Genomic DNA, 27420 nt, shown 5'->3' with positions numbered 1-27420 from the left:
ATTGTATTTTTCATGTTGGGTGAGCTTTGTTCCTTCCATTGATAGTGATGAATTTTGGCTCATATTCACTTCAGAAGTGGCATTATTGAGTACTAGTCTACCTAATTTTGTCTTAAATTTGAATAGCACCAAATAAGACAAATCTGCTATTAATTTAAAAATTGAGACACTGCCATTACAACCTGTTCCAAGACCTGCTGGTCTCTTGTCAGTTAGCAGGTTACCTTAATTGGCAACTTCATGCTGAAACAGTGAATCAAGTCTAAATAAGCAGCCAGACCGTGTGTGAAAGAAAAACTTTATCTATTATATACTATCAAAACTCTTGAGTTTTGCATCTGCAAAGGTAAATCATACTATTCGAAAAGTCTTAACCAGGAATTCAATTTATGATATTAACTGCAATTCAATGAGTTAATTTTTAAATTCAAAATGTTAGTTATTAATGCCTATGACTAACTGACATTGTAAATTAGGGTATTATAATCACAACGATAAAAGTAGAGCCAATAATTTCATGTGTGTGTTTTTTATTACTTCAGATACCTGTGATCAAATCCAGGCATAGATTGTTTTTTAACTATTCCTTGATTCTTTTTCCGGAAAATTTGAACAAAGCAATATAAATAAAAACAGCATGTCACTAGGAAAAGAATTTACCGATTAAATAAACTAACCACTGAATTAAATAATCTTGCTTCAATGTCACAGTCCTCCAAGACAGTACAGTCAGTCCTCGTAAAACACGTGTTTACACTACACAAATTCGATTATATATTATATATAAAGGGGAACGATATCGTATATAACACTAACCGAATTTGAGCGCCTCCATAGCCAGGTGGGCAGGAGCAGCAGTGCATAGCACATGCTTCTTGATTAGACCGGGGTTCGAGCCTGTGCCCACCGCATATCCCCGGAGCAATATGGCCTTAGTTGCTAATGCTCTTAAAAAAAAAAAAAAATAACAAGAACCGAATTCGCTTATGCACGATTCCCCTTTGTGTTTACAAGAAATGGCAGTTGAATGTGGAATCACCCCAACTGAACGCAACATGATGAAGAGAAGATTCAGAAAATGTATTTATGTTTTTTATATCAGTGAAGGGGAAACATATTTCGCCATAATAACGTAAAAACCCACACAATTCCAGCTATTGGTATTATCGCAAATGCAATTAGATCGAGTTTACTACCAGTTTATAACAGATTCCACTAGCAGAAACACAACTGAAAATTGTTTTTATTGTTTTATGGCAGTAACCCCCAGAAATGTGCTTTAGTAAAATGTAAGCTAGTGAGGTGTTAAGTGTGTCTCTGCCTTTATGGTGTTGTTTATTCGGTTGCTATACATGTGCAGCTTTGTTTGTGTGTATCAAACGTGCCTCCTCATTTTGTAATTGTGCTTTATTCCTTAAAAATGAGTAAAAAGGAAGCGTCCTGGTGAAGATACTACAGATTCAGAGAGAAAAAGAAAAGCAATATCGATAAACAGAGGCGGACTGGGTAAAAAAATTCTTACCCAGGAAAATTTGTAGTGACCTCATACTAGCGTTTATGGCCAAAATCACACTGGCCTCTGGCGTCTCCGTAGCCAGGTGGGAAGGAGCAGCAGTGCGTACCACACACTTCTTGATTAGACCGGGGTTCGAGCCCGTCACCACCAAATATGGAGGATGCGGAAAGGTCAGGGAATGACCACCGCATATTCCGGAGCAATATGGCCTTAGTTGCTAATGCTCCTAAAAACCAAACAACAACAACACTGGCCTCTGGCCCACCGGGGTTTCCCCGCTAAGGCTTATGGCCAGTCCGCCTCTGTCAATAGAGAAAAAAATATGAAATTGTGAATTTCATATTTTTGAAAAAAATATGAAATTCACATTTCATATCACAGAAAAAATATGAATTTGAGCAAAATGAAAGACCATGTGATATTGCACATGCTACAGCCTACAAGGCCTAAATGAGGCAACGCCAAGAATTAGAAAGAATGCAGAGAAAATAAAAACAACTTTCATAGCTGGAACAACTCAAAGTGTAATTAAAATCCATTAGATCAAGACACAAAGAATTGAAAGAGATGGAATGGCTGTCATCTGTTCGGATAGAAAATCAAACAAAGAAGTTTGCTTACGATAGAAGCAAAAGCATTAGCAATATTTTATTACGTAATAGTCATAATAAAATACATAAGTATTTTATTACGACTATTATATACATAAGTATTTTATTACGATTATTTATTGTTTGGTAATGTTTTGGTTAAAAATGTGCGTTCAACCTTGGGTGGTCGGCACCTAACCCTGTTTTTCCCATAGGGCCTGTTGTTTATATTGCACGAGGGTTTCTAGGAACACAACTATCATGCTATACATACAAGGACTGACTGTATAGTGATTTTGCCACTTGTTTGAGTTCAAGTCCTCTTGTAGAGTGAAGAAAATTTTAAAGGCCTCTTTATTCATGCTGTAATCAGCCAATTTCAGATGGAGGGAGTAATGTCAGTGAGTTATTCTTGTTTCTCAGTCATCACAACATGTAAATTGGTGTGTGTGTGTGTGTGTTTACACATGCATTTGTACAGACATAATACACAATTGTGCAATATGGTCTAAGTCACTGATGTACCTAAAGTCTAACAACAGTTATCATAGACAAATCAATCAAAGAATGTAGCATATCTCTGGGTTTGCAAGAATCAATGATCAACATCTATGCAAAGTAGGCAAATCTAGTTTTCACAGGTATTGTAGAAGTATGCCAAATGTGTAATTGTAGTATTAACTCTTTACATTTATAATGTGCATTCTCAAATAGTGTTGAATGCAGTCAAAATTTCACAGATGTTTATTATGAAATTAAATCATCAAAAGGCAATACTTTAAATCTTACCTGATAATACACCGAGTGGGTCAATTTGTTAAATATGTAACAAAATTTAAGTATTTTTACCAGTAGTACCAGGCAGTGTTGACCAATTGCAACAAATCAGCAAATAATAAATTCCAATCTGCATTCTTTTCTCCTGTGTTGAAATGAAACCCACAACTACTACGTTGGTCAAGATTTTTGCAGCTCTGGTGAACACTAAGCTTTCATTTATATTAGTAATTTTATTGACTTAATTGTTATACTAAATTATTTTTTATAAGTAGCTTTATAGTTCTAGCCAAGCTCCGTGGTTTATTTTGAATTCAGATAGCGATTTTGAAAGTTAATACTTAGTGTCCATAGATTTTACGTTCATAACTTTCTGCCATTGTTATACAATATGGAATACAATAAGGTTTAATGTAAAACAAGATAGCGAAATACATAGCAGTGTATTAGAAATCTGTTAGATTAGTATAGTATTATCAATAAAATTTATTAATCTTATCAAATTTCATTGTTAATTAAATTATACTTAAACAGAATCATGACACAGACTAGAGCATCAAAGCAGCGTTCACAGAATAGCCAGCGTGCTGTGGCTCGTGGGAGAACAGAAGGGGGTGATTCTCCCATGCATCACAGTCTGAAACAATGCGCAATATGCGAAATGCTTGCAGACCTGTCTAGAACAGGACGTGATTTAGCCAAGGAGGATATCTTTGTGTGTGTGCTAGGTGCAGAGAATGTGAAGAAATTAGGTGCTAATTCTGCGTTCTGATGGGCGTCTATGAGAGCTTGAGGTGTAGGGTAAATGCCCTCAAAGAAATTAATATGAGGGGCCCAACAAGCTCTCAGCTGCCCAGCTCAACGCCAGAGCTCACTCCTCTCCATCAGGCAACACAGCAGCAATCTCCAAGGCAGAATGCACTGGTCCCATAGGAACTAGTTATTGTTGGTAACTCTATTGTCAGGGAGACAGGGAATATAGTATGCAAAAAGGGTATGTAAGCCAAGGGCAAAAGTTGATGACGTTGTAGAGCAGGTATCTTTTAAGGGCACAAAAGGTGATATTGTTGTGCACGTTAGCACTGATGACCTTAAGAGGGAACGAGACCTGAATGCACTGATGACCTGAATTGGGAATGAGAGTAGCCTTGGGCAGGCAAAGTTTTTACGGTTTCAGAAAATAGAGAAGTTTTTTCTGTTTTATTAACTTAAATTGGCATAATAATTTATTTTCTAGGGTAGCTTTATATTCCTAGTTACAATACTTAGTTTAAATTTAACTTAGATAGAGATTGTGTAGGTTATTACTTAGTATTGGTAAGGGTATCCAATCCACGTGTTTTACAAGTTTTGTAGCTCAGGTGAACAGAAAGTTTTTTGCTATATTTAGCTGCTTTATTGACTAATTGTTATATTAAATTATTTTCTAAGTATCTTATAGACTAGGTCTTATTTATTCTGGTTTATTCTGAATTGAGACAGCGAGATCCTTGGTTTATTCTGAATTGAGACAGCGAGATTTTGGAAGTTAATTAATACTTAAGTGTCCGTAGATTTACCATTCATAACTTGCCCCCATTGTTATACGATACGTTATATCGCGAACTAGATAGCGTTAGCTTAGTATAGTATAGTATATTTTATTATTTTTTTTTTTTTCAAGAATGTTACCCCAGGGGCTCACATCTGGTGAGTATGGGCTTGGCACACCCAGGATCCTGAGCTGGATATCATCATTCTTCCCTTTCTTGGTGATTTCCCCCCCCCCCCTCTTTCTCTCTTTCTCTCTCTCTCTCTCAGGGTAATTCAGAAATTTTTTTTTTTGGCTGGTGCAGCATAAGCCTCAGGCTTCCTTGAACCATATGTCTAATAATAATAATAATTAACAATTAATCAGTAAAATTTATTAATCTTGTTAAACTTCGTTGTCAGTTAAATTCTACTTTTAAACTAAATACCTATAACGACTTAGATTTTACAAACATAACATTATTAATTAATACATAACTTGGTATGGAAGTTATATAATGAAACTAGGAGATAATATTCAATACTGAAAAAATATATATAGATATATAGTGTTATAACTGTGATGGGATACAAGTTTAGGGTTATAATTTTGCATGAAATTGAATTGAAATCATGACTTAGACCAGAGCAGCAAAGCAAAAGGCTCAAGCTAATGGAAGTGCTGTGGCTCAGGGGAGAACTGAGGGGGGCAGTTTCCCTCTGAATCACAGCCTTGTAAAATGCACTGCTTGCTTGATGTTTGTGGAGCAGTCGGGTACGGGACATGATATTGCCAAGGGGAATGTCTTTATGTGTGCGCGATGTAAGAAGTGTGAGGAAATCAGGCGACAACTCAGCATTATTATGGACCTATATGAGAGCTTGAAGGACAGGGTGGATGCCCTCGAAGGATCTAAATTGAGGGCCCATCAAGCTCTCAGCTGCCCACATCAACGACAGAGCTTGCACTTGATCATCACGCAACACAGCGGCAACCCCCAAGGCAGAATGCACTGGTCCCACAGGAACTAGTAGTTGTTGGTGACTCTATTGTCAGGGAAATGGGGAACATGCTTTGTAAAAAGGATAGGTGGAACATGTCTGCCAGGGGCAAAGGTTGATGATGTTGTAGAGCGAATATCATCTTTTAAGGGCACAAAATGTGATATAGTTCTACACGTTTGCACTAATGATATTAAGAGTAGGAGACCGGCGGAATTACTTAACAAGTACAGGTCACTGTTTAAAAAAAGCCGTGAATTAGGGTTGAATTTGAAAGTGTTTGCAATTCTGCCCAGACACGATAGGAGGGAGTATATAATGAGAGCCTTATCAATTAATTCGGTCCTGGAAAGATTGTGCAAGGCTCAAGGGGTAGAATTTTTTTTCAGCCTAGTCTGTACTTATTAACAGTAGAGACTGCTTCTGCAGGGATGGGATACACTTAAATAGAAAGGGTGCAAAGGTATTTGCTGATGCTATCGAGGCAGAGTTAGGTGGGTCGGAAAACTGCTAGCTTGGGGGATACAAGGACTAACAGATTAACAGAAGCCACTGGCAGAGATGAAAGTGATTCTTGCACTGCTTCTATTGGAATGAGCAGCAGCCTGGAAAACAAGATGGAGGGTATTTCAGAGACTGCTGGGAGTCATTGCGGTACAAGTAAACTCATGGGTTGTGTTAGAGTAACTAAGAATAGGAACAGGTGCATGTATACTTGCGTATACACCAATTCTAGGAATTTGGTAAATAAATTTGATGAATTTGAGGTATTTCTCAATACATCAAAGGCAGATATTATTGGGATATCAGAGATGTGGTGTCACACAGATATAAGGAATGCAGAACTGGAATTTGGGGAGTACAATGTGTAGAGGAAGGATAGGAAGGGAGGAGGGGTTATGCTATTAGTTAAGGAACACATAAAATCCAAGGAAGTGAAGCCAGTTGACATCGCTGTACAGTGCAATGTCGAGTTAGTTTGGTGTGACATAAGCATCGGGAGATCAAAATTGAGAGTAGGAGTGTGTTATAGGCCTAATGACTCTAATGTGTATAATAAGAAACTGTTCAGGGAAATAGAGTGGGCCAGTAAATCAGAGAGTCTTATAATGGGGGATTTTAATTTCCCAGATATTGACTGGAATTTGTGGGTTGGTCACTCACACACTAGCAAGGCTTTTGTGGATTTGTTGGATGATTGTTTTCTATATCGGTATGTTCGGGAAGCAACTAGAGGGAGTAATACTCTTGATCTGATTATCAGTAGTGATTCTTTATGCATTAAGAATCTGTAGATAAAGGAACCACTAGGTGGAAGTGATCACAGTGTGCTGAAGTGAGATTTACTCAAACAGGTAAATACCATCAGCAGTAAAGGGAAGGTTTTTTTGCTTTCATAAAGGGGGCTACGGTGGTCTGAGACAGTATTTAAATTCTATACAGTGGCATCAACTGATGATGTTACCAACAGCAAATTCAAAATGGGAAGCATTCAAAGAATTTATCTTGGAAGTTACTAGGCTTTACATACCAACTAATAAATATTGTCTAAGGTTTAGGCCTAAATGGATGTCAGATGAACTAATGAGACATATGGCAGAGAATAAAAATGCATGGGATACATATAATTAATGGGTGACATGGAAGCCTATGATATTGACTGGAGATGTACAAATGTGACCCCAATTCACAAAGGAGGATCAAAGGGCAACACAATTAATTATAGGCCTGTTATTTTAACTTCTGTTCCAGGAAAATTAATGGAGGCACTGGTTAACGTAGCACTGCAGGACCATCTAGACAAGACTTCAGTTATAGCTCGGACACAGCACGGTTTTGTTAAGGGAAAGTCTTTTCTGACCAATTTGATTGGATACTTTGATGTGGTCACAAAGGATCTGGATGCAGGAAATAACTTTGATATTATATATATTTGGATCTTAGAAAGGCTTTTGATACTGTTGCACATGGAAGACTGCTGCACAAATTGGAGCAAGTGTGGCATTGGAGGCAAATTGCTGGACAAAATCAATGGACACTGCTCATCGTTGGACTAATATTATTAGTGGAGTTCCTCGGGGTTCAGTGTTGGTTCCATTGTTGTTTTCTGTATTTATAAATGATATTGATGATGGTATATCAAGCTTAATGTCCAAGTTTGCAGACGAAACAAAGGTTGGCAGGGTTGTTAAGGGCTCTAATGACAGTACGCTGCTGCAACAGGATTTAGAAAAGTTGAGCAGATGGGGTGAGAGGTGGCAAATTTTTTAGTATTGACAAATGTAAAGTACTACATATGGGAAGCAGTAACCCCAGAGTAACGTATGAACTCTGTGATACTACACTGACGGTGGTAGAGAATGAAAGGGACCTGGGGATAATTGTGCAGGCAGATATGAAGTTTTCTGAGCAGTGCAGATGGCTGCAAGAGTAGCTCATGGTGTCTTGTCAATGATATACAGGAACTTTTCTAGCAGGGATAAGGAGGTGATTATCCCCTTGTATAAGACAATGGTCAGGCCACACTTTGAGTACTATATACAGGTCTGGAAGCCTCATTTTAAGAAGCATGTAGAGCCGTTGGAACGGGTCCAGAGGAGGCCAACAAGATTAGTGAATGGAAAGGGTTGCTCTTACGAAGAAAGGCTTAAGTTTTGCAAATTACAGTGTCTAGAGACTAGGCACCTGTGAGGTGATCTGATTGAGGTGCTCAAACCATAAATCCTTGAATGGTTTGAGCATGCTCAATGCTGATGGGATTCTTACTCTTGCTCAGAATAATCAACTGAGAAGGCATAAATTTAAAGAGAAGTGGAAACTGAAGTTTAACATTGACAAATGCAAAGTACTGTATATGAGTAGCAGTAACCCAAGAGAAACTTACCAACTCTTGGTACTACACTCAGGGAGATGGAGAATGAAAAAGACAAAATTCCTATATATCAATGATATATAAGAATTTTGTAAGCAGAGACAAGAAAGTGATTATCCCTTTGTATAAGGCAATGGTCAGGCCACAACTTGAGTACTGTATACAGGTCTGGAGGCCTCATTTTAGGAAGGATGTACAGTTGCTAGATCAAGTATAGAGAAGGGCAACAAGATTGGTGAGAGGAACAAAGGAGTGTGCTTATGAAGAAAGGCTTAAGTTCTGCAAGTTGCAGCATAAACCTTGAATGGTTTGAGCGGGCTCATTATTGATGGGATACTTCCGCTTGCTCAGATGAAGAATCTGAGGGGGCATAGATTCAAATTGAGGAAAAACAGTTGTTCAATAGATGATCGGAAGTTTGCCTTTAGCCAATGGGTAGTTGATTGCTGTAACAGACTTCCATCTGCTGTTGTGGAAGTTGATAGAATAAATAAATTTAAGGCTGAACTAGACAAATATTTGGAGTGACCAGATGGTGAAATGGGAAGGTTTTTTTATGATGCTGTATAAGCTTGCATTCTTGCATCTGGAGACTAGGCAACTAATGCTAACCTTTACTAATTTGCTGAATCTATATATCATTGGAGGTAAGCATGGGAATGGCAGAATATTTTTGGTAAGACATAGGACAAGACTGAGTTTTAGAAGAATTGAAGTTAACTAAGTTTTCTTCTTGTAAGTAGAGAATTTCCTTTAGATCGTGAAATAAATTAAAAAGTAAGAGATTACATCAATCTTTTTCGTGGAATGCTTCCAGTCAATTCTCTTTCATATGTGACGAATAAAAAAAATTCCTACACTCATAGAGATATGACCAAATCTGATGCGCAACGGAACCGAAAGCCGAGAGCCCCAACCTGATCCCGAAACACATCAAACCACCACAGCAAGACCATGAGTGTGAGAAGACGTTGTGTCATAATAAATAGTTAAAACTGGTTCCGATAATAAATAATTAAAATCACTGGTTAAAAACACTATTAAAAAGATTGAAAACTATTTAAAATTAAACAGATTAAAAGTTACGATTTTGATGAATACTCAAATTAAACGAAATGCACAGCTGTTCCCATTCCTTAAGCAGACCACGCTTTTCGGTTGATCACCGTGTTCACAGAATGGGAATATCACGAAGTGTTTGTGTGTGTGTGTGTGTGTATTTGACTCTGAAATATAGAGAAATTATTTATATTGGGGCATGCGTAAAAAAGACCAAAAATCCAAAATTAGATAAGGCCATCGCACATTGATAGAATTTTCATGTAGTTTCATTTCAAGCATTTCTGCAATCAATAATTTAATGTAATTGTGTTGTATATTTAAAATTACTGCTTCATTGAATAGGAATACGTGACCATCATTGATCGCATGAAAGGCCAGTTCCAATGCATTTGTGCGCAAAGTGCGGACAGAAGCAGCATGTTGCTTGACACGTAACTCTAACATGCAACGAGTGGAACCCTCGTACGATGAATCACACTGACTACACGAAATCTTGTACACAAGATCATTTAACTGTGCCGAGCAAGAAGGAAGAATTGAGTGATTTTTTTTAATATATTATGGAGTTTCTGCATGGGCTTGGCTATTATTTTGAATTCAGTATTTCTAAAAAGTTTATTAAGCTGCCTGTACCATTGTTCAACGTACGGTATGGAAATAAAATGTGTTTTATTAGTGTTATTAATGGGTATCATATTTACTGTTTTATTTTTAGCCTGTAACCTGATTTGATTTATAACAGAGTGAGGATAGCCTCTATTTAAACACCTATCGGTTAGTGTAACAATTTCTGAGTGTAAGGTGGATTCAGACGTGGAATATTTGTAAGTGTTGAGAAACTGGTTGAATACAATAGATCTATTATACGTGAATGGATGATAACTTCGGTAATGCAGGTACATCCCCGAATTTGTGGGTTTTCAGTAAATGCTAACTTGGATTTTTTTGCATGTTGCATGCGAGGGTGAAATTTAAGAAATTTAGGGCTTTTGTTTCTACCTGTTCCTCCTTCAGTGTATAATGTAGTCTTGTGTGAATATAACTTAGCTGCTCACTTATACAACATCATTAAACCATTTAGACAGGTGATTAGGTTTGGCATAAAAAATTATGACACTTTATTTAATAGTATTAGATATTACGCTTGGCATTCGTGATAAATTGTTTTCATTAGATGTTACCTCTTTGTACACGAATGTAAATGTGGACTACGCTCTTGATGTAGTTTGAGAACTGTTAAACAAAGATTCTGTTGCGATAAATCACACTAAATTACCCAAAAAAGAAATTTTTAAATTAATCAAACTTCTTCTTGAAGCAAACTATTTTGCGTTAAGAGACTATATACAAACAGGTTTTCAGTTTACCGATGGGTTTGAACCTGAGCGGTCTTATAGCGGAAATCTATCTTGCCAATATTGATGATATTCATTTTACACCGTTGCTTCCCCGCATTACTTACTATGGGAGATATATTGATGATATACTTGTCATAACAGATCACAACACCACTCAAGACATTCTATGGGTACTCAATAATATTCACACGAGACTACATTATACACTGGAGGAGGAACAGGTAGAAACAAAAGCCCTAAACTTCTTAAATTTCATGCAAAAAATCCAAGTTAGCATTTACCGAAAACCCACCAATTCGGGGATGTACCTGCATTACTGAAGTTATCATCCATTCACGTATAAGAGATCTATTGTATTCAAGCAGTTTCTCAACGCTTACAAATATTCCACGTCTGAACCCACCTTACACTCAGAAATTGTTACACTAACCGATAGGTTTTTAAATAGAGGCTATCCTCACTCTGTCATAAATCAAATCAGGTTACAGGCTAAAAATAAAACAGTAAATATGATACCCATTAATAACACTAATAAAACACATTCCATACCGTATATTGAACAATTGTACAGGCAGCTTAATAAACTCTTTAGAAATACTGAATTCAAAATAATAGCCAGGCCCATGCAGAAACTCCATAATATATTAAAAAATTGCACAATTCTTCCTTCTTGCTCGGCACAGTTAAATTATCTTGTGTACATGATTTCGTGTAGTCAGTGTGATTCATCGTACGAGTGTTCCGCACTTCGCACGCAAACGCGTCGGAACTGGCCTTTCATGTGATCAATGATGGTCACGTATTCCTATTCAATGAAGCGGTAATTTTAAATATAAAACACAATTACATTAAATTATTGATTGTGGAAATGCTTGAAATGAAACTACACAAATTCTATCAATGTGTGACGGCCTTATCTAATTTTGGATTCCATTCTGTGAACATGGCGATCAACCGAAAAGCGCGGTCTGCTTAAGGAACGGAAACAGCTGTGCATTTCGTTTAATTTGAGTATTCATCCAAATCATAACCTTTAATCCATTTAATTTTAAATACCATATTTCCCCATGTATAAAACGCACCCTTTTTCAAAAAATTTGGCGTCTAAAAACTGGGTGCGTCTTATACAGTGGTTGTAGATTTTTTTACTTGCATTTCCTGCTTTTTCATGCTTGTTGTCTTTGCGCTCATTGTTTCACACTTGTTACCGGTATATTAGGTTACGTTTTGCCATGTTCTGCCCAGAAATAGCTCAGAAAAGATTTTTGTACAGTGCTGAATTCAAGTTAAAAGTGATCCAGTTTGCAAAAGTGAATGGAAATCGTGCTGCTGAAAATAAGTTTGGTCCTCCTTCTCCAACTGAGAAAACAATCCGAGACTGGCTACGGGAAGGAGAAACCCTACTGAAAACGCCACGGCAGAAGGCAGCCATGAGAGGCAAGTCAGCAAAATGGCCTGATTTAGAGAGGGAATTGAAGATATGGATTGAAGAGCAAAGGGCAATTGGGGGTTAGCAATCTCCTTTTTATTTTCACATCAGCCCCTTTTCATATTCACGTGTAATAATTTTATTCAGCCATTTTCAGTGATCAGCCAGTCATCTAGTTTCCAGGACCTGTTATTTGGATTAAAGAACTATCAAATCTAAAATATAGGTTATCATCATGCAAATCTATTAAACCCAGTGGAGGTACGTACAGATCACTATGATGATACAAAGTCGTCCTCCTGCTATCTGCCTTCCATTTGAAATTTTCTTTCATATTACCCTATTTCCTGTGACCCTTTTGACCTAGCTAGAGGGAGCCTTCTTTCTCTTAATTACTCTATAATAAGTAGGATTACCTGAACTTTTAAAAGAGAAATTGGAGTAGAAAATTACCTTGAAAAACATTGAGTTATACTTGAGTGAAGAGAATAGTTTTAAGTCTTACAAAAAAAAAAAAATCAGTTGCAACCGGTGGGTTAATGGCTTTCAATAAATAACTGGGTCATCTTAAGAGCAGTCATTTAGTATTTACTAACATGCATGTCATTTGTATAATCATATTACATATTGAAAATTAGTGATTATATTATTCCTTGAACTATTCGCAAATATCAGAATAGTTCATTGCATAATGATAAAGTAAAATAGTTCTACTTTCAAAAGTTCGAGTCTTCCTGAAAGGAATTTAAAAATTTCAGTAATGGTCTTTATCAAGTGATATTGTATTTTATTTTTTAAAAAATGTCAATTTTTAATGAAAATTTTTAAAAACTTTTCATAGGCTTTATCTGAAGAACTAACAGCTGAACAACTCTGGAACATCACAAAAAATATTCTAGCAATAAGTGAAAAGGAAGAAGTAAAATCATAAATTATCCTTATAAAGAATTAAAGTGAATTTTTTTACTGTACTGCAAGCAGTTAACTTTAAAAAAATGAAAATGTGGAATGTGCTGCTAATCACTGAGCAGAGGTGAGGACCAAGTGTATTAAACATAAATAAATACCACAAATTTGATATTCAAGTATATTTCTCACAATAAAATGTTATTTCAAGCCATATTAATTGATTTTCAGTGTTTGATCCAACAAATTACATTAGTTTGGTGGAAAGTTTTTTTCATATGAATGGTTTAGTTTTAATATTGGTAACAGTGCAAGGTTATTGTCGGTGACTCAATGTCAGGGAAAAAGGATAGGTGGAATAGGACCAGGGTATGTCTACCAGGGGTGAAAGTTGATGATATTGTTATACATGTTGGCACTAATGACATTAAGAGTAGGAGATTATATTATATGGTATTTTTTTTTTTGGTAGTTGTTGGCGCATAGGCTTCTGTGGCCATAATGCACCTCCCAAGGTTTTTGCAGTACTTTGATCCAAGCCAGAGGTGGGAATCGAACCCGCGGCCTTTGGGTTGCCAGGCAGGCACTTTACCCACCCGGCTATTATATGGTATGATTCATCAACTTTTAACCCTGAAGTCCATCTTGGCAGGGTTTTTAAAAGATATGTACAGAATTACTTAGCTTACAAGATTACTTACAGAATTACTTAGCTTACAAGTACAGGTCAGTGTTGAAAAAAGTCACGAATCAGGGTTAAATTTGAAAGTGTCTGCAATTCTGCCCAGACATAATAGGAGGGAGTACATGATGAAAGCATTGTTAATCAATTCGGCCCTAGAGAGATTGTGCAAGGCTCATGGGATAGAATTTTTCTCACCGTGGTCAGTGCTTGTTAAAAGGCTTCTACAGGGATAGGATACACTTAAATAGAAAGGGTGCAAGAATATTTGCTGATACTATCAAGGCAGTGTTAGGTGGGTTGGAAAACTGCTTCTATTGGGATGAGCAGCAGCCTAGAAAACAAGTTGTTGGGATTCCAGGAACTGCTGGGAGTCATCATGAAACAAGTAAATACATGGGCTGTTAGGGTAACTAAGAGTAAAAACAGGTGCATGTATACTTGCATGTACGCCAATGTTATGAGCATAGTAAATGCTCCTAATGATCTCATTATCAGCAGTGATTATTCATGCATTAAGAATTTGCAGATAAAGGAACCCACTAGGTGGCAGTGTTCACAATGTACTGATGTGGAATTTGCTTAAAAGATGTAACTAGCATCAGGGGTAAGGGGAAGGATGTTTGCTTTCGTAAAGGTGACTACATGCTCTCGGACAGTTTTAAATTCTATGCAGTAGGACCAAGTGATGAAGTTACCAACCGCAAATTCTAAATGGGAAGCATTCAAGGAAGTAATATTGAAAGATGTTCCAACTAAGAAATACTGTCCAAGGTTTATGTCTAAATGGATGCCAGATGAACTAATCAGACTTGTGGCAGAAGAGAAAAATGTATGGGATGCATACAAATTATCAGGCAACACAGAAGCCTATGATAGATATATGATAGTCTGTAATCAAGTCACATAGGAGGTTAGGCAAGTGAAGGCAAATTATGAGAAATCTTTGGCAAAGGATGCAAAGACATCTTTAATTATGTAAACTGTAGAAAGAAGGGGATGAATCAGATTGGCCCACTTGATATCAACAGTTCGATTGATGATGATCCTGCTCAGATAGCTGACAAACTGAATGAGTATTCTGTGTTAACATTCACACATGGAGAATTCTGTAGAGAAGTGGAGGACAAAAGTTTATTAAACTCTAACAGGGAGCTAAATGATTTTGTAATAACTGAGAGCAAAGTGGAGGAAAAATTGTTTAAGTTAAACATAAGAAAGGCACCTGGGATGGATGGCATCTATCCAGTTATATTACAGGAGGCAGCAAAGGAAGTAAGCAAACCCTTAGCCATAATTATGAGAGCATCCTTGGATCCACGGCAAGTCCCCATGGACTGGATATGTGCAAATGTATTCCCAGTTCACAAAGGGTGAAACAAGTAATTAAAGACCTCTAAGTTTAACTTTTGTTCTGGAGAACATAAGAGTTGGTGTTTAAAGAAGCATTTCAGGATCATCTAGACAAGACTGTTGTAATAATTCAGACACAGCATGGGTTTGTTAAGGGGAAAGTCTTGTCTGACCAATCTGATAGGGTACTATGATGTGGTCACAAAGGACCTGGATTCAAAAAATAATTGATATCATATACTTGGATTTCAGGAAAACTTTTGATACTGTAGTACATGGAAGACTACTGTACAAATTGGACCAATATGGCATTAAGGACAAGTTGCTACAATGGATAAAAGGATGGTTGACTGGGTGAAGACAGAGTGGTAATCAATGGACACCGATCTTCATGGACCAATGTTATTAGTGGAATTCCCAAGGGTTCGGTGTTGGGCCCATTGTTGTTTTGTATATTTGTCAATGATATTGATGAAGGTATATCAGCCTTAATGTTGAAGTTTGCAGATAAAACATAGGTCGGCAGGGTTGTTAATGACAGTATGCTACTGCAACAGGATCTAGAAAAGTTGGGCAGATGGGCTGAGATGTGGCAACTGAAGTTTAACATTAACAAATGCAAACTACTGCATATAGGTAGCAGTAACTCCAAAGAAATGTACCAACTGAGTGGTACTACACTGAGGGCAGTGGAGAATGAAAAAGAACGGGGGTTAATTGTTCAGTAAGATATGAAGTTTTCTGGACAGAGTAGGTCATGAGGTCTTGTCAATGATATACAGGAATTTTGTTAGCAGGGATAGGTAGGTGATTATCCTTTTGTATAAGGCAATGGTCAGGCCACACCTTGAGTACTGCATACAGGTCTGGAGGCCTCATTTTAGAAATAGTGTAGAGTTGCTAGAACGAGTACAGAGAAGTGCAACAAGATTGGTGAGGGGAACAAAGGGGTGCTCTTACCAAGAAAGGCTTAAGTTCTGCAAATTGCAATGGCTGGAGACTAGGCACCTGCAAGGTGATCTGATTGAGGTGTACAAGGCTTTGACTGGGTTGAGCAGGCTCAATGCTGATGGGATTCTTCCTCTTGCTCAGAGTATGAACCTGAGAGGGCATAAACTCAAATTGAGAAAATACAGCTGCGGAAATTTGCCGTTAGCCAGCGGGTAATTTAGTGCTGGAACAAAACTTCCATCTGTTGTTGTGAAAGTTGATTGCTTAAATAAATTCAAAGAAGAGCTGGATAAACGAGTGAATGGTTGTGTAAAATGGGAATTTTTATTTTTTTTTTGGTTGATGCTGTATAAGCTTGCTTTTTTGCATCATATGCCTCTACTACTACTACTAATTTCAAATTTACTTATTGCATTGCAACAATCTTATTATTTAATAGCCACACCTGATAATAAGGCAAGCTGGCCAGCACCTAGAAATATTTTCATTACAGTGAATATTTCACTAAAAGAGTATTTTACTGTACCTTGCATTTATCAGTGATAAATCCCAACTGCCATTTTACAACTCATCTAGTTTTGTTTAACTAGATCTTGAAGTAGTATACTTCGATTACTCTTATATACTACCCTGGATCTTTGAATTATCAGTAAACTTAAAAGAATCAAACCTGAAATCCTTACATCAATATTATGAACAGTAAGGAACTCAACACTGACTCTGTGAAACCCTACTCATCACATATTAATGTGATGAGTAGGGTTTCATAGGGTCAGTGTTGACCACGAAGAGCAGTGGCCATCTTTAACTACTCTGTCTCCTACCACTTAATTGTGCCTTTATCCATAGTTGTAACTTATCCCATGCCACATTACTCCAATTTAAAAAAAAAATGTACATGGGGTACAGTTATAAAAGCATTATTGAAATCTTAGTATGTGATGTCAAAATTATTCATTGCATTTGGAATGCTTTTGTGATGACCTCATAGTAACTTAACAGATTGGTCAGGCACGATCATCCTTTAATAGAGTCCATGCTGTGATTGCCTCAAGGTTCCTCTCCTGTCAAAATGAACCTGTATTACTTCTTTAACTGTTGACTTCATTACATTCTGTGCCACAAAGGCCACACCTACAGATCTGTAGTTAACCACCTCATCCTTTGAACTACCCTTATGAACAGGAGATACATTTGCACATATTTCTTCACGGTTCCTCTCCTGTCAAAATGAACCGTATTACTTCTTTAACTGTTGACTTCATTACATTCTGTGCCACACCTACAGATCTGTAGTTAACCACCTCATCCTTTGAACTACCCTTATGAACAGGAGATACATTTGCACATATTTCTTCTGAAGCTAAGGATTCTCTCATTATGATGGCTAACAGTTTAACTACCACTTTTGCAGCTTATTTTAATATAATTGGAGAGATTCCAGCAGTCCCAGGTGATTTGTTTACTTTTAACTTTAGTAGCTTTTCTTCCAACGTCCTGTTATTATAAAATCATATAACTCCCAATCAGTATTAGACAGACTACTGCTGTCTATAAAAGCTTTGTGTGCAAACATAGATACAAAATATTTATTTAGTTTATCAGCAACTGTACAGAATTATCAATAGTTATTGCTATTTATATCTAATGGAGTAATGTGATTTGCCCCTTTCACTTTTAGTGTTAACATACAAAGAATTCCTTGCTAATTTCTTAGTCAAGCTTCCCTTGATATAGGATTCTGTATCCTTTGACAATTTATAATCATCCCATGTGTTTTGTTTTTCTTCTCTGCCTCTAAGCTCCATTTATCTGACATCTATTTTGGTCAGAACCTTGATAGTTGGTATGAAATGTATAGTGCCTTTATGATTACCTCTCTGTCTCAACAGATCTCATTTGGCATTTGCACTTTTTAATGTAGTAGCAGTAGAGGCATGTGATGCAGGAAAGCAAGCTTATGTAGCATCAGCCAAAAAAAACAAAAAAAAAACAAAAAAAAAACACCATTTCACCCATCCATTCTCCCTAAAAGTTTGTCCAATTCCTCCTTGAATTTATTTAAGCTTTCAACTTCCACAACAAGAGATGGAAGTTTTTCCAGCAATCAACTACCCACTGGATAAAGCCAAATTTCCGCACATCTATTCTATAACTGTCTTTCCTCAATTTGAATGTATGCCCCCCCCCAGGTTCATAATCTGAAGCAGAGGAAGAACCAGATCAGAATTGAGCCTGCTCAACCCATTCAAGGTCTTATACATTTCAATCAGATCACCTCATAGGTGCCTAGTCTCTAGATGCTGTAATTTGCAGAACTTAAGCCTTTCTTGGACCCCTTTGTTCCCCTCACCAATCTTGCTGCCCTTCTCTGTACTCGCTCGAGCAACTCTACACCCTTCCTAAAATGAGGCCTCCAGACTTGTATGCAGTACACAAGGTGTGGCCTTGTGTATTGCAAAACGCCAAAATGCTTTCTTGCATCACATGCCTCTACTGCTGCTGCTACTACATTAAAAGGTGCAGTGCAAATGTTAAGCAATTCTACAGATAGTAGTAGTAGTGGGGGTGGCATGTGATGCAAGAAAGCAAATGTATGAGCTTATGCAGCATCAGCCAAAAGAAAAAAAAAAAAAATCACACCATTCCCTCCAAATGCCTGTCCAGTTCCTCTTTAAATTTATTCAACCTATCAACTTCCACGACAGATGGAAGTTTGTTCCAGCAATTAACCACCCGCTGGCTAAAGGAAAATTTCCGCACATCTATTCTACATCTGTCTTTTCTTAATTTGAATTTATGCCCCCTTAGATTCGTAATCTGAACAAGTGAAAGGATCCCATCAGAATTCAGCATGCTCAACCCATTCAAGGCCTTATATACCTCAATCAGATCACCGCGCAGGTGCCTAGTCTCCAGCCACTGCAATTTGCAGAACTTAAGCCTCTCTTGGTAAGAGGATCCCTTCATTCCCCTCACAAATCTTGTTGCCCTTCTCTGTACACGCTCAAGTAAATCTACATCCTTCCTAAAATGAAGCCTCCAGACCTGTACGCAGTACTCAAGCCGTGGCCTGACCATTGCCTTATACAGAGGGATAATCACCTCCTTTTCCCTGCTAGCAAAATTCCTATATATCATTGACAAAACCCCATGACCTGCCCTGGCAGCCTGTCTGCATTGCTCAGAAAACTTCATATCTGCCTGCACAATTACTCCCAGGTCTTTTTCATTTTCTACCACCTTAAGTGTAGTACCACACAGTTGGTACATTTCTCTGGGGTTACTTCTACCCATATGTAGTACTTTGCATTTGTCAAGGTTAAACTTCAGTTGCCACTTCTTAGCCCATCTGCCCAAATTATCTAGATCCTGTTGCAGTAGCACACTGCCATTACTGTCATTAACAACCCTGCCAACCTTTGTATCATCTGCAAACTTCGACATTAAGCCTGATATACCTTCATCAATATCATTGATAAATATACAAAACAGTGGACCTAACACCGAACCCTGTGGGACTCCACTAATAACATTAGTCCAAGAAGAGCAGCACCCATTGATTACCACCCTCTGTCTTCTAGCACTTAACCGTCCTTTTATCCATTGTAGCAACTTACCCTTAATACCATTCTGCTCCAATTTGTACAATAGTCTTCCATGCGCAACAGTGTCAAAAGCTTTCCTGAAATCCAAATATATGATATCAAAATTATTTTTCGCATCCAGTTCCTTTGTAACCACATTATAATATCCTATCAAATTTGTCAGACAAGACTTTCCCTTAACAAACCCATGCTGTGTCTGAATTATTGCTGCAGTCTTGTCTAGATGATCCTGCAATGCATCCTTAACCAGCGACTCCATTATTTTACCCGGAACAGAAGTTAAACTAACTGGTCTGTAATTACTCGTGTCACCCTTCGATCCCCCTTTGTGAATTTGGGATACATTTGCACATCTCCAGTCCGTGGGAACCTCCCCTGAGTCCAAGGATGCCCTCATAATTATGGCTAACGGTATGCTTAGTTGCTTTACCACCTCCTTTAATATAACTGGATAGATCCCATCCACCCCAGGTGCTTTTCTTACGTTTAACTTCAACAATTTCTCTTCCACTTTGCTCTCGGTTATTACAAAATCATTAAGTATCTTGCTACAATTTGATAACCTTCTGCCATTTTCAAATCTTAATAATTCCTCACGTGTGAATGTAGATGCAAAATACTCATTCAGTTTGTTTGCTATCTGAGCAGGATCATCAACAGTCGAACCATCGATGTCAAGTGGACCGATCAGATTCATCCCCTTCCTTTTAGAGTTTATATAAGTAAAGAAATCCTTGTCTGAGTCCATTTCTGAATGGACTCAGACATTCTGAAAAATGTATGAATACATTATAATTAATTACTTTTACAAAAGAAAAATCCCTTCAACGTACCCTTGACAGTAGTTATTTCTTTGAATAAATCCCACATGAACATACTATGATCAATAACACCTATTGTTTCCTTTACTTGAAGATTCTTATTACATTGCTGATAACAAGATGATTACATATATTGTTTTCTTTTGTCATCTCTCTTAATATGTTGCAGTAGAAAACAGTTATCCAATAAATCTATAAAATTTCTGCTCCTACGTGAGTGACCAACCCATAAGTTCCATTGACTATGAGAAAAGTTAATATCCCAATGACAGGACTTTCTAATTTGTTGGTCCACTCTATTTGTCTGTATAGTTGTTTATTACACTTTTCACAATCATTTGGCCTATAACAGACTCTTATTCTCCTTTTATTTTCCAGTCTTTATATCACACTAGACTGACCCAACGTTAGCCTGTGTCTACTGGTTGTACTATTAGTAACTAAAATTCCCCCAATTGTCTTGTCTGTCCTTTCTGCACACATTGTAATCACCACATTCAATTTTTGCATCTCCAATATCACAGTAACATATTTCTGTTATACCTACTGTTTGTTATTTGGTTTTTAGGAGCATTAGCAACTAAGGCCATATTGCTCCGGGATATGCGGTGGTCATTCCCTGACCTTTCCGCATTCTCCGTATTTGGTGGTGACGGGCTCGAACCCCGGTCTAATCAAGAAGCGTGTGCTATGCACTGCTGCTCCTTCCCACCTGGCTACCTGTTATACCTACAATGTCAATGGTGAGTCTTGACTGCCCTTCTTGTCTTTATTGTGCCCCCTTATTAATGATAAATTTAATAGTATTTTCAGTAATAAGTGACCTTCTGACTACTCCATTGCCTTCCTAACATTATGCCCTATCAGTAGATTGCTAAAAATAATTCTGCTCAAGTAATGAAATTTTTTGCATATTTTACTTTTGCAAAGAAGTTGGCATTCCCCATCAGAGAGTCAAGAACAATAATGACTCAAAATGCTTAGTAGCAGACACTTCCCCCCCCACCTTGCCTCAAGTGGGGTTACAGATCATAGCTTCAACCTTTTCTTTCAGTTTGCTAGTGCTCCAGGCTACAGTTAAGCCCTTTGATTGCACAGCGACTCACTGCTTTGCTGTAATACAATTTTCAGCAAAAATGTGCCTTACTAAAGAAATAAGCCTTCACTAATTTCTTCATACAATCTAATACTTAGGAGTTTATAAATTATTTCAATATGAGTTCTATTTCCCAAGCCTATGGGATTGAAACTGACAACATTATTAATGTGTACTTCGTGTCTCCATTTATACTGTGGAAAGCATATCCACAGAGTATATCTGGAGGGCTTCAATCAGTTTTAAAAAACTTTGGAAATGTCTACTATGCCAAACGAATCTTGAAAGCAATGCTTCTGCTATCTTGCAAACTACCATGCATGTTCTGATGAAGATTGGTCCTTGAAGCTCTACTATAGATAGAGGAGGACCATTTGTTTGTTTATTTAAGTTTATCACAATTTTATTATTTCTATACAAGACTAAGAATATGAACTTTAATGTCCCACCCTCGTATCATTTTTACGAACAGACTTATCCAACTCATGTATTGTTAGGTAATCATTATAATGCTAGCCAAATGTTAGTCCCCTGTCCTTATATATTCACAAGATGAAGAGTATTTTAAATATTACAGATATAAAACCTTGATTTCTTGTTATATCAAAATTGGCATAATAAACAGATTCACTGGACTAAATTCTCAAGTAATTTTATTTGTCAGAACAGATATAACATTACATAAATAACGCAATGAATTTCGTATATATACAAATAAGCAAACGATGATGAAAAATTTACAAAATGAGATCTAACATAGCATCCATCTCCTTTACTTTTATCTGATTAATACATTTCTTATATTTTATTTTTTCTTATAAAAAAAGAGAAATATTCAGCATTAAATTCATGCTTTTTTTGGCTTATTTTTATTTTGCTCTAAATAATGTTTGTTGATGGCTCTCACAATAAAAAAATGAAAACAAAATATTTATTCACTTGAGCTTGAAAAAGCACAATAATCTTATAATTTAAACTATTCTATAAGTAATTTATTGCTTGGCTTCTAAAGGGGAAGGGGCTGGGCACTGACTGTGAAAATAGGTTCTGATGCAAGATTTGGATTAATCTGTTGCTAACTGCCTTGCAGAAAAGTAGTGCATGTTGTTAATTTGTGTGAGATTCAAAGAATTCTACATGAAACTGTCTTGAGCTAATATACACTTAAGTACTCCAGGCCCATTCGTTACTACTGTCTTGAGCTAGTTTGTGACTAGTTTACAAGGTCTAAAAGCAGAGATGACATCAGTGATGAAAAAGGAACTGTAAGCAAATTCAAGAATAATGAAGTAAATGCTCTGAGGGAAAGAGATAAAGAAACAAATCCACATTTAAATGCCAAAGAAAAAATTTAACAAAGGATGTAATCACTCAATTTGGCAGAAACTTGAAAAATGAGCACCAACAGACAAGTTCATGTGTTCTTTCTGTTCGAGCTTTTGGCAAAAATAGAACAAGCTATGATCAAGAAGTCTACACGGGCCTACATTTTTTATTTTTACCTGGCCTGACCCACTTGAACCGATTTTTATGCCAGCCTGACAGAAACTTTTTATAGAAATAAAATAGATAGCATTAGTGTCTGAAGTTGCATAATAAAAAATTAAACTTTCATATTCAAAATTAAATATTAATATTACGCAACACCTAGTACTATTAATAATTAAATTAAAACTGACTGTCACTTCTATCACTGTATTTTTTTTTTTTTTTATGAAAACCAAAAACTGACAAATAGTATAACCTATAGTACTTAGTACCATGCTTGGGTTGGAGATTGAGAAGACGAAAGAAGATATTTGTTGACATTAGACGAACTTCTGTAGACTGTAATTTGTAAGAAATCCGTATGACAGAAGGTTGTTCCAGAAAACGGCAGTTGAATGAATAAACAAGGAAGACGAAAAGTTGGTTCTGTGAGTTTGAAGTTGGACAGTAAATGGCTGGTGGTGGCACGTGTTCGGACTGTTTTCAAAAAAGAGAGCGGGAATTATTATATAAGCCAATTCAGAAGAACAGTGCCCATGGAGGTATCTGTAGAAAAGGCATGTAGCAGAACCAGTACGTCTATGAGACAAAGAGTGGAGAGACTCTGTTAAAGAGAAGTCACTAATTAACCTAACTGCTCTCTTCTGAATGGAATCTAGAAGCCTCAGAGAGGTTTTCGGGTCACCCTCCCAAATGTGGGAACAATATTCCATGGTAGGTCAGATATGCAATTTGTACAGTGTGAACAGCTGTTTGGAAGAAAAGTAATGCCGAGAGCGAAAGAGTAAACCAAGAAAGTTTTTTAGATGCAGAGGAAGCAATATTTATAATATGTTTGTGCCAAGAGAGAATAGAAGCCAGGGTAATCCCCAAAAGAGATATATAATTTTGCCTAGAAATCGGAGTGTCACCAAAGATAAGCATAGGAGCAGAAGAATCCTTTTTGTGATATATAAGACAAGACTGAGTTTTAGAAGGATTGAAATCAACTAAGTTCTCTTTGTCCCACTGGAGAATGATCTGGAGATCAGCATTTAAGGAATTGGTAGCGGATATTCGAGAAATTGAGGCTGATTGAGCAGGGCAAGGTTTTTCAAAATGGAAAGTGGAATACAACATGCTATCATCGGCAAAACTATGGATAGGATTTCCAGTCAATGGAAGAAGATCATTAATATACAAGAGGAAAAGAGTGGGAGAAAGAACTGAACCGTGGAGGACACCAGCATTAGTGGAGAAGTTAGAAGACAGAGCCATCTACCATCACCCTTAGTGAGCGATCAGAGAGAAAACTGGATAACCAATTACAAAAAACAGTTGGCAAACCATAAGATGGAAGCTTGTTTAGAAAACCTTTATGCAAACACGATCGAAAGCCTTTGAGATGTCAAGAGCAACTGCTTGTGTTTCACCAAACTTTTCCATTGAATTTATCCGTAAATGGGTAACATGAGCCAGAGTATCACCAGTGGATTGACACTGATGGAACATATACTGGCGATCGTTGATCAGATGGAAGGTTTTTAGGTAGTTTAAGAGTTGGCGGTTAATTGATTTCTCCATTACTTTAGAAAGAGTAGAAGTAATTGCAATGGGACGATAATTTGATGGGAGGGATTTGTCACCCTTTTTAGGATCTGGCTGGATATGAGCAAATTTCCAAGCAGAAGGAAAAACACCTTTGGAATAAGAAAGTGAAAACAGGAGTAACTTCAGGAGCACAGGTTTGAAGAACAAGTGGAGAAATACCATCAGGACCTGGAGCTTTCTTAGCATCAAGAGTCGTCAAAATCCTTCTGACATCCTTTTGACAGAAGACCACTGAATGGAGAGTGTTGGGAGGTGTTTTATCAAGATCATTAATACATGAGTTGGAAGAAAAATGGGATGCTACCAGTTCAGCTTTATCCTTGGCTAAAGTGAACCATCTGGTTTTGACAGAGATGCGACCAATAGCTATGGCAAGAAACCAGAATGCTCGTCTACCATTAGGGCAAGAAGCAAATTTTCTACTCTTAGCCTGTTCAAAATCTAGTTTGGACTGATTAATGACTGCTTTACAATTGTTAGAAGCTTTCGTGTAGGCAGAAAATGAAACTGAAGAATTGGAAACAAGCCAATTACAATGTGCAATATTCTTCTCTTGAACAGCCTTAGGACATTATTGGAAAACCAAGGTTTAGATAAAGGATAAATTTTAAAGTGGAGTGTGGAATAAAGGATTCCATTCCGACAAGAATAATTTCACCAACACAATCTGAGCAAACTTTGACATCAGAAGTTTTGAAACAGTAATCCGACCAAGGAAAAGAAATCTCACAGCAATATTCTTCTCTTGAACAGCCTTAGCACATTATTGGAAAACCAAGGTTTAGATAAAGGATAAATTTTAAAGTGGAGTGTGGAATAAAGGATTCCATTCCGACAAGAATAATTTCACCAACACAATCTGAGCAAACTTTGACATCAGAAGTTTTGAAACAGTAATCCGACCAAGGAAAATAAATCTCACAGGTCATCCCATTTTGCATTCTTGTAATGCCAAACAATACGAGGTTGGGAATAGCCATGAGATAAAGGCTCCATTGAAGAAGAGACAATCACCAAGTTGTGATCTAAAGGACCTCTCACTTCGACCGTGTACTTAGAAGGGTTGTTTGTGAGAAAAAGATCAAGCGTGTTGGCTCTATGGTTAGGATTGTCCGGTATTCTTGTAGGTAAATGAACAATCTGTGCAAGGTCATTAGAAATTGCAAAAGGTCAGCATCTCGACCAGCTGGGCCGGTGTGACCAGAAAACAGAAGCCAGCTGGAGTTGTTAACATTAAAATCACCAAGGAAAATTACCTCACTGTTAGGAAAGTTGGACTGGAGAAAGTCAAGTTGCAAAGAGAGGAAGTCAAAGAGCTCCAAGTGATTAGTGGAGTTGGGAGAACGGTAGAGACAACAGATGAATTTGACACAATGAGGCAGAGAGATTTAAGCCAGAGAAGATTGAAAAGAGGCGATTCCAAATTGCCAAGTCTCTGACAGGGAATATCAGAATGGTCATATGCACAAGTATCACCTTTGAAGCAAAAGGAATCATACAGCAAATAATTTGGGCAACTGAGATGAGCAGTAGTTGAATCAACTGATAACTGAGATTCTGTCAGAAAAAGTACATGCCGTTTGGCAGACTGTAAGTGGAAATGGACATTGTTGAGGTTAGAATTGAGACCACGTATATTTGTGAAATGAACTAGGAAGTGTTTGGGAGGTTTAGATCTTTTTGCAGATAAGCTTACTCTATTAATGAATGATGTGTAATCATTCAGCTTACCTGTATTTCTAAATTATTGGATACAGCAAAGAAGCGGTTAGAAAATGTTACAAGTGAATATTCTTAGAATTGAAAGTAGGTCAACCTAAGTACACACACAACTAAAAAGGGGCCCAGTGCTGGTAATGACACATATCATACTCTTGATATAAATTAAATTACAACTTAATACTAGCTTAAGGGTAAAGGCTACTTTACTCAGCAAAAATATAAACCAGATCATTTCCACAAAAGAGTATGAATTTTGGAAACAGCAAAGTGCACCTTATTGGTCAGTTAAAAGTACAGTCAGTCCTCGTATAGCACGATAATTGTGTTCCTAGAAACTCTCGTGCAATGCAAAATCGTACAATATAAACAATAGGCCCTATGGGAAAAATAGGGTTAGGTGCCGACCATCCAAGATTGAACACACATTTGTAACCAAAACATTACCAAACACAATAAATAATCGTAATAAAATACATAAGTATTTTATTACGACTATTACGTAATAAAATATTGCTAATGCTTTTGCTTCTATCGTAAGCAAACTTGTTTTTCTGTTTGATTTTCTATCCAAACAGATGACAGCTGTTCCATCTCTTCCAATTCTTTGTGTCTTAATCTAATGGATTTTAATTACACTTTGAGTTGTTCCTACTATGAAAGTTGTTTTTATTTTCTCTGCGTTGCCTCATTTAGGCCTGTAGCACGTGCAATATCACATGGTCTTTCATTTCGCTCAAAGCGTTTCAAAATTTCGTATTTTTTCTCTATCAACAGAGGCAGACTGGCCATAAGCCTTACCGGGGAAACTCCGGTGGGCCGGAGGCTGGTGTGATTTTGGCCATAAACCATAGTATGAGCCCACTATAAATTTTCCCGGATAAGAATTTTTGACCCAGTCCTCCTCTGTTTATCGATATTGCTTTTTTTTCTCTCTCTGAATCTGCAGTCTTCACCAGGACGCTTTCTTTTCACACCTTTTAAGTATTTTACTCATTTTTAGGGAATAAAGCACAATCACAAAATGAGGAGGCACGCTTGATACACATAAACAAAGCTGCGCGTGTGTAGCAACTGAATAAACAACACCT

The 27420-nt window shown here is 37.2% G+C and overlaps 1 protein-coding gene across 1 annotated transcript in view; it reads left to right on the top strand.

The window, feature by feature from the left end:
* koko (cyclin Q) overlaps positions 1-13227 on the top strand; it is an 80481-nt gene extending 67254 nt beyond the window's left edge. Inside the window, exon 5 of the mRNA XM_090369084.1 lies at positions 12957-13227. Within this exon, the coding sequence (XP_090225210.1) occupies positions 12957-13046 (90 nt within the window). The 3' untranslated portion in view covers positions 13047-13227. The remainder of the gene's footprint in view (positions 1-12956) is intronic.
* The last annotated feature ends 14193 nt before the right edge of the window (positions 13228-27420 follow it).

This window comes from Mastigoproctus giganteus, chromosome 2, assembly GCF_048544385.1.
Source record: "Mastigoproctus giganteus isolate SK-2022 chromosome 2, ASM4854438v1, whole genome shotgun sequence".
NCBI classification, from domain to species: Eukaryota; Metazoa; Arthropoda; class Arachnida; order Uropygi; family Thelyphonidae; genus Mastigoproctus; species Mastigoproctus giganteus.
The sequence above is the reverse complement of the archived record's forward strand: the minus strand, read 5'-3'. Positions and strand labels throughout refer to the sequence as shown.